At 38.3% G+C, this 12,134-nt stretch overlaps 1 protein-coding gene across 16 annotated transcripts in view; it reads left to right on the top strand.

The window, feature by feature from the left end:
• The window catches only part of LOC117814816 (CUGBP Elav-like family member 2), a 29,648-nt gene extending 20,876 nt beyond the window's left edge, over positions 1 to 8,772 (top strand). The window contains exons 8-14 of one of the 16 annotated variants that reach the window (XR_004631635.1): positions 301 to 364; positions 909 to 1,043; positions 1,660 to 1,773; positions 2,274 to 2,450; positions 2,548 to 2,694; positions 3,943 to 4,123; positions 5,078 to 8,772. Coding sequence is in view for 7 of the 16 variants with exons in the window: in XM_034686341.1 (XP_034542232.1) it covers positions 301 to 364; positions 906 to 1,043; positions 1,636 to 1,773; positions 2,274 to 2,450; positions 2,548 to 2,694; positions 3,943 to 4,070 (792 nt within the window). In the remaining 9 variants the exon portion in view is untranslated. Of the gene's footprint in view, positions 1 to 300; positions 365 to 905; positions 1,044 to 1,635; positions 1,774 to 2,273; positions 2,451 to 2,547; positions 2,695 to 3,942 lie in introns of all 16 variants that reach the window. The other 15 variants (XR_004631633.1, XR_004631631.1, XR_004631634.1 and 12 more) reach the window with 15 other exon arrangements.
• The last annotated feature ends 3,362 nt before the right edge of the window (positions 8,773 to 12,134 follow it).

The raw sequence follows: 12,134 nt of genomic DNA, 5'->3' as shown, positions 1-12,134 counted from the left end.
TTGTCTCTTAACGCATTGGACCATGTGTTTTAAATTTGAACTCCCTCACTGTATACCTCTTGGGTGGTTGGGATAGCTTTTACTCCCCCTATAGTGCAGCTGTATTGGTAGTAGTCTGTGAAAACAGTGAGTGTATAAATGCCGAGATGATAATATCCAATCTGTATCTCACTTTAAGGATACAACACCAACACTGAATTGTAAACATTAATCTGATATCACACTTATCACTCAAGATCCTCCAGGATGTGTCCCCTGTTTTATTCTGGACTTCATTTCTTCTTTGCTTGTCCTCAACAGCTGCTCCAGCAGGCCACATCTAGCAGCAACCAGAGCAGTTTCAATGGTATCCAGAGGCTAGGAGGTGAGTTCTTCTGCTCATATGTTCACATGAGACCCAATGCTCTAAACCAACAGGCTGACACTTTTCATGTCACCAACATTCAGCACCTTGTGACTAAGTGCTGCCCACCCACACGGTTTTTACTGCAGTGAATCTCACTAGTCTTTAAGATCAATAGAATAGTAATAAACAGCGCTGTTATTTTCAGGACTGTGGAGGATACATGTGGGCAAACACACAGCACATGACTGTGACTTGGTGAAAATAAAACACACTAGACCTGTGAAGAAAAAGATCAGCATTTGAATCTAAGTGATTTAAATTTCTAAAGGAAAAACAAGATGACGCTTCAGTAGATTAACATAATAAAAGATGCATTTTTGAGGGGGTGAGTCTAAACTGACCACAGCAGTGACATTCATTGCAAAAATTCTACATACTATCCAGCAGGTTTAATATAGAGGAGTCCCCAAAAAGTCCCTAACTTTTCTGATGTGTTCTGTAAAAGTTAGTCCCTCATTTTGGAAGTCCTTGATAATCACCTCGGTGTCTCTTCTTCCAGCAGGTGTGAATCCCCTTCAGCTGCAGAACTTGGCCACATTAGCTGCTGCTGCTGCTGCAGCTCAGAGTTCTGGCAGCCCAACCTCAGCCAGCGCCCTCACTGCAAACAGTGGAGCCCTGGGAGCCTTGGCCAGTCCTGGTAATAAAACAACAGCAAGAGCTAAATTTTTCTAGGATATGCATGCACTGCACATACAGTATTGAACATCAAGCTGCTCAAGTTATTGATGATCCCAGTAGTTTTAGTTGTGTTAGAGGGCTGCATGCTTTTGGTCACTGTGTAAGGTTATCTTTAAACATTACATTTTAGTGAAAGTTAGAGCAAAATGAAAATACATTCTCACAGTTAGTCCTCCTGCTGCTGTGATGGTACTAACTGCTCTGAAAACCTCCCTCACCCGCTATTTGCATAATGGCCCTCAGCCATTCCTCATTTATTTTATGAGAGTTAATCACCCTCATATAAAATTTTATGAGAGCCCCCATTTCCCTTTAATCTGTGTAAATATACATTGGCTCCATCTGTCTGAGTTTAGCATATTGCCGCTGCGGTAATGACCTCTTCTCGTTAAGAGACAGATTTTTAACTGCCCCCTCACTGCTGTGTCATCCTCTCATAACAATAACAATTTGTGGTAAGGATGCCAGGCACTTAGATGGGTATAGGACGTTTTCAAAATGAGGAAGACCCCCCTGTGGTAACCCATATGTCCTCCTTTTCTTCCCTTTGGGCCTTTGGGCAGCCGGTTCAACAGCAGGGTCCAGCGCTGGTGCTGCCATGAACACCTTGGCATCTCTTGGCACCCTGCAGGGTCTCACAGGGACCTCTGTGGGCCTCAACCTCAACGCTCTCACCAGCAGCGTCACTGGTAAGACTGTCCTTTTGTCAGCTTGTGTCATTTACATAACAAAGCTTTTCAGATGTATTCATTTGACAGCATGTTATCTCACCTTCAAAGTATCCTGTAGTGGGTTAACAAACCAGAGGAGGAGCATTAGAAATACATGATAACATAATACAGCCAGCTAAAACATCACTCATTAAGAACTCAGTAATAAGCATGATTTTGAATCAACACTTATTGATGAGATTTGAACAAGTTCTATCCTTCAAAATCTTTGTAAAGGTTGAATACTTGTCAAAGTTGTTGAACTACATTGCGTAAGCTTGTACAGTACAGTATTTTATAATGTACCTAATGAAGTAGCAAGGGTGTGGAACTTGTCAAGCAAAAGCCTGATAGTAAAATTTAGATTTTCTGCCCTCTGGTGTTCTTCACTATTTACTACAACTTTAAGTACCTGTCTAAATATGATGTCTGCATGTTACAAATTGAGTGCACAACACGTACATCTTTCTGTTTCACAGGGATGGGGGGCATGAATGGAGGTTTGGGAGCCTCCTTGGCCAACGGGTCAGCAGCCAGCTCCATGGACGCTCTTACCCAGGCCTACTCAGGGATGCAGCAGTACACGGCCTCTGCCCTGCCCTCCCTCTACGGACAGTCCCTCCTACAGCAGAGCATCGCTGGCAGCCAGAAGGAAGGTGAGAAGTTTGCCTGCACGCACAGCATGACACCTTCAAATGAATTGACATGTAACTGGCATCTAACTTGAGTTCATGATTTTCTTTCCAAATGGAGTCGGGCCTGAGGGTGCCAACCTGTTCATCTACCACCTGCCCCAGGAGTTTGGGGACCAGGATCTTCTGCAGATGTTTATGCCTTTTGGAAATGTGGTCTCTGCCAAAGTCTTCATCGACAAACAGACCAATCTGAGCAAGTGCTTCGGTAAGTGTTTTGGCCTTTTTGAAACCATCTGTAATTAAGCCAACATACATAAGTGTCCCAGTTAGACCCTGGCTTCCAATTAAAATTAAACTGACCCAATATTTTTCAACAACAAGAAGAACAATTATTTCGCTGTAACACAAAATATGCAACAAAAAAACCTCCAAATTCTTCCCAGTTGGCTCTTCAGTGAAATTTAAATAACAAAATACCAAATTTTGTCCTTTAGACCAGGGGTTCCCAAACTTTTCTGCCCGCAACCCCCAAAATATTGGTGCCAAAGACTCACAACCCTGACTGTCCCTCTAAAGTGATTTAATGTGACTTCATTTAGCTGGATTGCAGAAAATAAGTCTACCCATATGAGCATGTGTTTCCTGTGCTGTTATGAATTAACCTACTGCTACTGATGCTTTTGATAATTAACTGGTCACTAACCCTAAACTTAGGATTCATCTGGGGAAAAAAAAGGCAGAAAACTCATTACATTTTCTACTTTAAAGGTTTTATTTCAAGTTAAGCTACTATTTCTGTTTATCTTTTACTATAAATGAGTAAAATTTACTATTTTTAGATAACTTTTGTCATCAACTTTTATTATTGCATTTTTTCAGTACGTCTTTGTTCACCACAAGTCAAAAAACTTTATATATAGGCAAAGTAATACAAAACCAACCAAGAGAAAAAAAAAATAAATACAAAAATAATAATAAAGAAATGATAATAATGAACTGTACAAACAAAAAGGAAGATAAACAAAAAAACAAGGTAAATAAACAAATGAATAATAGTCATAATAAATATTTTTGAAAACTTAAAACAAAAAAATCTGGAAGCAACTCACGACCCCCCATTTGTGTCTTGCGACCACCCAGGGGGTCCCGACCCACACTTTGGGAACCCCTGCTCTAGACTAAAAGAAAGCAGAGAAATCATTGATCTGGCCTTGTACAGCAAGTCCTTGAAGCAAGCGGCAATGTGACCTTAACTTCAGTCTGGGCAGCCCCCTTCTAGAAGACACATAAAAATAGAAACCATCCCTCAGTGGTGTGAAGAGTTCTATTTTTTTCTCTGACCTCCGTAAACGAGAGAAGTGAATCTTCAAACTAAAGCTACATATGAAGCGGGGATTTTCAAAGAGATGAGAAGCATTTAGATTTACTTTGTTAACGTGGAGGGTTGTGTTGAGGTTATAGAAGGATATCCTTTCTTGTACGTCATGCGTGTCCTCCGTGTTTTGTCTCTCAGGATTCGTCAGCTACGACAATCCTGTCTCTGCCCAAGCTGCCATCCAGGCCATGAACGGGTTTCAGATCGGAATGAAGAGGCTGAAGGTTCAGCTGAAGCGCTCCAAGAACGACAGCAAACCCTACTGATCTTAGCCCAGGGGTCTTCCCCCCTCCCCAGCTCTAATGCTAGCACTGCTAGGGTAAGTTCACCCTCCTGCCAAGGTCAACACAGCAGAGACTCAGGGGGGAAGGGGGAAAGGAGCCCAAAGCAGGAAGGGAGACTTCCTGCTGCAGAAAAAAGGCAAAACGAGAAAAAACAAGTGGTTGCAATGATCTTTCCACATTTTGCTGTATTTCATTCCTGCGGTTTTATCATGTAATTTGCGTCGGATTAAATATTTTAATGTATATGATTATTTATGACTATCACTGGAGTCAGTGTTCGCTGGAGGTATTTTGAGTCACTGTAGTAGTGGAGAGCATCAGGTGTGTTTCCATACCATTTCATTGCCTTCAGGTCAAGTGAGGCAGGTTGACTAAGGATCAGTTACTGTGTTGAAGGGCTGCAGCCAGACCACGTAGTCCCTGAGCCCAGAGCCTTCAACCTGCGTGTGACTTCTTCTATGTAGTCTGTCTCATTCGTTTCCCATTCTTCAATGTGAAAATCTTTTTGCACTCTTAAATCCTTCAATCCTTGCTCCCCCTCCTCCATCTTCCCCCTCTCTGTCTCCCACTCTTATCTCTTCGTCATTTTGTAAGCCATGTCTAGCTAGGCTACCTCTCTCTTTTCTCTATTAACAACCTCTTCAAGTCATTCCATCCATCCTCCAAGTCTCCCACAAGGGACTGGCTCTAGATGGATCTCTTTGGGTGCCAAGTATACAGTTTGTGCATGTCGGAGTCTCTGCCATATGTCCCGGTGGTGTCACTTTCCTTAAATCTGTGTATTGTTTTTGTGTGTCGGGGGAGAGAGAAGGGGGGGAAATGTTTATCGCGCTGTCCTTACTGTATGTGGTGATTTGTTTTGTTGTTTTTTGTGCCTCATGGCTAAACGATTCTTGTGCTGTGCCCCTAACTTTCTCTTCTCTCCTCTTTCTCTTCTCTCTCTGTCTCTCTCTGTGTCTCTTCCTTTCACGTTTTTGTTCCTTTTTTAGAACAAATCTCCATGCCTGTTTGCTCATCATTAGCCTAGCATGTCTTCATGATGTTGAAAGCCAAGCCAAACTCCTGGCCTCATCATCCCACCATTGTCTGTGATGTCTCTCTAAGCTCGCCTGACCAATACCTGGCCACCCACTGACCCTTGACCTTAGCTCAACCTGATTTTTCTGCATGTATATCCTTTTGTTTATTTTTCTTTTTTGGTGTTATTTTTCTGTATAGAAATGTGACAGGTGGGAGAGAGGTCAAGCAAATCAATGTGAAAACTTACCTGCGTTGAATTCATTTAAGAGACCTTTTTGTTTTCGCGAATGTTTTAAAAACCTGTGGGATTTCTTATTTTTAATTAAGCTTTGTTTTTTTTTTATGTTGCTTTCTTTTTACCTCTCTCAGTAAAGTTCACTTGAAAGTTGAATACAGGGATCGGCACACAGCTGTGCTATTTGGTGCCATTAGCAATATGGTGGCTTCTTAAAAAAAAAAAAAAAAACAGACCACTTTCCAACACTTTTAAAAGTCTGACCAGTAAAAGCCCTCTCAGTGCTCTGTAATGATCTCTACATTTTGCGGGCAGTGTGAAGATTTACACCAAGGCTATTTAAAAAACATATTTCTTTTCATTTAGGAAAATATCCAGTGTATTTACCTTTTTTTGAACTATTGATGGCACAATAAAAGGTACATTTGCTCTGTTCAGAGAAATGACTACCTACATGAGTCAACTTTTTTAGAACTGATTCACAAATAGACAATCTGTGGTTTAAATGCACACTTAGATTACCTATATTTTATACCATTGAATCTATAGAATTTAACTAACAGAACCCAGGCAAAACTTTGGGTTTTTTGTAGATTATGTTGTAATGTCATCTGTGTGAGGGAGGGGGGGTCTCAGTGTACTGCATTTTTAAAGAGGACTAAAATTAAGTTTGATCCATGTGACCACATTTCTAGTAAACTAAAAAACACACAAGAATTCCTCTGCATTAATTGTAATTTAAATTTCTGGTTAAAAAAGAAGTACTTTTTCTTTAATGGTCACAGTGAGTAGACTTCTTTTTTTTTTTTTTTTTTTTCTCCTGTGTTAAATAAAATTAAGTGTTCAACTTCCACGGTACGTCTTGTAGATTTTCTGTGAATTCTTCATTAATAATTGAATTAATGGATGTTTCACTTTGGTTAAGTTTGGATGCCTCATGTCGAAAGATGACGACTTACAATGTCTGTTAATCATACAGATGCCAGACAATGTCTCTTTGTTTGATTTTGTTGTTAAAGTGCCCATGTGTCAAACTCAGTGTTTTTGAATTCACATGAGATAGTTTCCTGTAATGTTAACCTAGTTTTCTTTACACACAAACACACATACACACACATACACTGCAGCACACGACAGTACACTTTTCTGTGATTGCAAATGTGGGAGCCCCTGAAGAAGAGATCACTCGGACACACGACACACAACCTGTGGGTCTCTGCACATTTTATAGACACACTCACACTTGCTTTTTTATGTTTCGCTGATTGTTCTTTTTAAGTGACTTCCAATATCATGTTTCAGTCGTACACGATGCACAGCACATTGATACTACTAAAATCACCACAATAGTGTTGGTTTACAAATACATTCCATTTTTTCAGCACAAAGTTTACACTTTTTTTTCTTTTTCTTTTTTACCGGGGTGGTATTTTATCTGTTTTTACTACAAAATAAAAACCACTTCACCCCCCACCCCTCCCCCCCTCACCCCAAAGAAGTGTTCCCTAAAAACTGCATACCTGATGGCGCTAAAGAGTTGTCAACTCAGGGGCTTTTTTTGTGTGTGAAACTCAACACTCACACAGGATTATGACACAATGCACAATTGTCACCATTTGACCTTTTTCTGTTTGGATTTTTTTTTTTTTCCTTTTACTCAAAATACATATAAATATTCAGAAAAAACAAAAAGAATAAAAAAAAACAACAAAAAAGGTACCAAATTTGAAACAGTGCTGGAGGAAAGTGTTGTAGTTTTGTAAGAGAAACTTCAAGCACAATTGTGGGAGCTAAACACTTTTGCAGAATGTTGTGTGTGATTTATAATCCCAAAACTAGCAAGGTACCACTGATTCCACTTTTTAATACGGGCATGTGCTTTTTACAGTGTGTTTTTCTATCCAAATGCAATACAATATATTCAAAGTGCCATATATACGTCTAGAAACTGCCTACACATCCTTATTAGGCCTTGGTTTAGAGATTGCTGCAGTTAGCCTTTTTTTGTCTATTTATGCCAGTGTCATGAAAGCTCTTGTCACCTGCTCATGTCCCCTCCTTCTCCCCCTCTCCCACTTTGTGTGTTGAGTTTTTGGTAAATGTGTATTGTGATGTATTCAATTGAACAGCTGTTTCAGGAAATTGTAGATAAACAATAAACTTCCCTATACATTTGAAGGTTAAACCTCTTTCTTAGTGTGAACACGTGTACTGTAACACTTTGCTATACAAACCATTGGTTGATCTGAAGTGTCGGAAGGAGAGTTTATTGAATCTAGTAAAAGTCACAAAGATGCTTAAAGCTCAAGTAAAGAGAGAGAAAGCTTGGGTGCCATGTTAGTAAGATCTTGAAACGATCAAATTGTGTCTAAACACTGAAATGAGTGCAGATCTGGGGTGATATGACGTGTATGGTGAAGTGTTACTGTGAATGAATAAAAAAAAAAAATTAAAAAAAGCACAATGTACAGTCCACAGCGGTCCCAACAGGAACTTGACTCACTTCAGGGGCTTCCATCACAAATCCTTTTCAAGCTCTAACAATCACTTTCTCTGTTCTGTGTTTTCATATTCTGAAGTGCTATTTTTTTGACAGTGTGGTAGCTTTGCATCTCTATAGATATTGTCTTGATCCAAAACAAAAGTGAGGAGAGAAAAAAAAATCTCGTGTTATTTTCTTGTCTGATAATCGGTAGGACTTTGTTCATGTTCCACCAATAATTTAATTGATGTTTTTCCTTGTCTTGAAAGCCAAAGTGGGTGCATCTTGATGTGATCTGTATTATACATACAGTAGTTTTTTCTGTTCAGGCAATATTTTTTTGAAACTGGGTGGGCTTTGAAAAAGGAAAAAAAAGAAAAAAACACAGGCTTTCCAATTTCTACAACTGGTTGTTCATATGTATTTTGTACCAGTGGAGCTTTTTATATTGGAAATTAAAGAAAAAAATCTATATTGGAAAAAATTGTCTGGCCTCTCAATGTGGCCTCGCCTTGACCAGGTCTTGAGTTTGGCCTCTTGGTGGCGTCAAGCAATTTTTTGTTGTTTTTTGTTTGTTGTCTCTAAAAGATGCCTGATTTTGATTTCTCTACATGTTCCTCACTTCGTTAATCAGTTTCAGTTTCGGGGGGGTTGGGATCCTCTAAAATCGTGGTAAGTTTCATGTTAGTATTTGTGCTGTCCACAACATAGTTTAATGGTCATCAGGATTTCGACAACTTGTGTGGATAATTGTCTTAGTTAAAGAGTTAACTATCTGTTTAGTTTGAGCCTTGCTTTTTACCTGTGTAGACTTTTTTTTCCTTTTTTTTTTTTGTTCCCATAGCGGAGTGTGAAGCCGAAAGACTCTATGTTCTTTTTTGGTCAATGTTTGTTCATGTGTGGTGTGTTTCTTTGCCTCTGTCTCCAAATTAAACCATATCCCCTAATATGGACTGTGTGTGTCTTTGTGCGTTGTGCTTGTCCAGTGTTGTAAAGACATTTTACAAACCACCCTTCCCTCCCCCTGTGTGTCATGTCTCGCTAACTTGTTTCTCTTTGTTGTGCTTCTCTTTGCTTCTTATTGACCAGCAACTAATGTAGAGGTTCACCTTAACCTTCATGGGAACTCCCAGGCGTGTCTCAGAATTCCTGTCAATGACTTTCTACCTTCAAATTAATTAAGCTCAAAGAACGTAGTCTGTTATGCAGATCTCAAAGCATCAGTGCCAACACAACACAAAGCGAGGTGGACGTATAACAAAAGGTGGACAACATAAAAGTGCAGCTTAGAAGGGTCATACATCTGTGAAGCTGCACTTAAAGGTGATGCCACTATATAAGGATGGTGTAACATTGTATTATTGCAGCTAATATATTAAAAATATATTATTTTAAGGAGTTTCCAATTGAATCTGTATTATCTGAATAAACTCAAGTGAGCTTGAAAAGGCTGTCCAGCTTGCTAACATAGAACGGCTTTAACTTCAATACGTGTGTCCTATTTGAAAACAGTAAGGATTTTTTTAACCGTACGTAAGCTTATTTCCAGGAATTAAAGTTACATTTTAATAACAACTATTAATGATTATTATCATCATGCTAATATAATAATACTGTGAATCTTACATTCATTTGAAGTTTCCTATTTGGGCTCAAGGACACTACAGATTATAATAAAACAATAAACCAGTGATGACATATTCATCAAGCTCCCTGGCTTCTCAATTGTTGTTTCTTGTGAGTAACATCTAAGAGTGTTCATTAACACATTTGGTAAGTAGACAAAATAAGTCATCTGAAGATGGAGAGCTTTGGAAGGTGTAAGTGGTGACTTTTTTTTTTTTTTTTACCATTTTCTTGGACCAAGAACAAATGATCATCGGGTCAATAGAATCACTGTTATCAATAGTCTCCCTCTAACAAAAAGCTCCAAAAACAAACAGAAAAAAAACGTTCTTCCAGTATTCTCCAAATAATCACTTACTTCATCGATCGGGACTCTGAGATCAGATTTACTGATGACCTTGTCTCATGCTGGAATAAATAAATGCCAGACACAAATTCAGATAAGATAAGATAAGATAAACTTTATTGTCCCCCGGGGGAAATTTGTCGTGAACATAAGTGCAGTGCTGCTCACAAACAATACATTCATTCAACATACCAACATACAATAACATGCCCACTGTCAAGATAAGAAACCATGATACAATAAATAACGATAAGATACTAATGTGCCAGTAAAAAAGCAATATCATATGAACATTAGTGCAGAGTAGATGAACCCTCATACTCATACAAGAGCGTTAAATTGTTTTAGTGTTGACAGTTTTCAATGCAGGAAGGACTCACCTTTTCTTCTGCACTAAGGAATCTTATAAGTTTGCATTGATTTCTACCACAAATGGTTCTAAAGCTGACTCTTTATAGTTTGGAGATTATTCACCTGAGACGTATAGTCCTTTTACACCTGTATGTAAAAAGAATGAGCTTCAGCAGCAAAGTTAAATCAAAATAAAAAGGCATCATAAGCAAGTATTTTGACGGATAAATAGCCTCACCTCATCATCTAAACAAGATTCAACATTTTTGTGATCTGGTTACACTGATGCGTCTGATTCTTTTACCATATGGTATCCTCTGCTGTTGAATTGACATGAAATTGTCCATCTTTCTCTAAATACATATTTATTTTATTGCACAAATATCAAAACCTGATGTCCACAAATATTAAAGAGAAATGCTTCAACAGCAATAACCCAGACAAAGCAGGTCTACAAATAAAAGCCACCAATCATAGCTAATAAAAAACATTCATGAAGATATCTGTGGGGGTTCTCTGTCATCCAGGTCGTTATTATTTAAAGATTAATCTTAAAGATTGCTGCAATCAAGTCTAGTTTATCTTAGGATTAAGCTTCCAATTAATGATAATAGTATTTTTTGCTTGATTTTAAACTACAGTAACACATTTAGAAGTAATAAGGGAAAAACAAAACCCCATACAGTCATGAAAAGACCATCATGAAGTTTTTTATTACATAGGCCTACATTGATAAGAGGGTTATAAATAAAGCCCTGTATCCACCCCAACTAACACAATCTTTAGCCTAAATGTTTGTTAGAGATGGAGCACATTTACAACAATATTATTTCCTAAAAAAATTCTCATCAGCCATTTAATGTCGCAACAAATGTGAATCCACATAAACCCCAAAAATGTCCTTCCCCTAGGGTTCACAAATATGATGATATGAATTCAGCATTAAGTAGGCCTAATTTATGACTCATCGAGAATAAATGTTTCCTGTGTGTTTTACATTCTGCAACCGACTGGAAATTGCTGCAAAATGTCTCCACCCAGTGGTGAAGGCACAGTATGCCAATTTTGAAAGCTAAAAGGTAAATCATCAGTCTTCACAAGCAAGATGCAACCACGTCCATTTGCACAGCAGAGTTTTCAGGGAACTGCTTTGTTGGTAGAAGCATTTGAATGCATCATTTGAATGTATTTATTCGGCCACATTCTATATGTACTTTATAAGATCAAGAGGGATATTAACGCTACCAATTACTCAAAAGTACATTTAAAAACAAATAAAAAACAGCTTAAAACCTGATTTTCCACCTGCTCGAGTAGAAATCCTCTCATTCCCAGAGCTGGACTCATTGGTTAAGAGATGTGATGCAACACCTTAAACTTGAAAAACTGAGATTCACAATCCATAACTCCTCTGATAAGTTTGAGAGAACATGGAAACCTTTTACAGACTACATTAGAGATAAGTTTGATACCCCACTATGCTGAAAGTAAATCTAGAGGTAAGTCATACCCATAATAAAACTCATAATCTGCTGCCACTGTTAGAGCCCATCACTTAAAGTGAAGTTTGATTGACTAACTTCATTATTATTGGGTTGTCTTTCTGTTTATTTTTTCAGAACTGCCATAGTGTTGTAATTAGTGTGTTTGTTTTTGTCTGTTAATAAGTTAATAATGTTTGAATGTCCTGTATGTTTCCTAATAAGAAAATTATATAATAAAAATATATTAAAAACAAATTTAAAAAAAGAGAAGGGAGGACTAAATCTACCTCATCTTAAAAATTACTACTGGGCAGCACAACTCAGAGCCATCATTATGTGGATAACTAAAGACACAGAAACAGTTTGGGTGGGAATGGAGCAAAACTCATGTCAGAAGGTACCCTTGGAAGCACATCCATTTCTGACTGAAAAGATACAGAAGGGCATAAGAATTAATAATGAATGGATTAGGGAAAGAGTGAAAATATGGGCAATAGTACTT

The sequence above is a fragment of the Notolabrus celidotus genome, chromosome 6 (assembly GCF_009762535.1).
Source record: "Notolabrus celidotus isolate fNotCel1 chromosome 6, fNotCel1.pri, whole genome shotgun sequence".
NCBI lineage: Eukaryota > Metazoa > Chordata > Actinopteri > Labriformes > Labridae > Notolabrus > Notolabrus celidotus.
The sequence above is the reverse complement of the archived record's forward strand: the minus strand, read 5'-3'. Positions and strand labels throughout refer to the sequence as shown.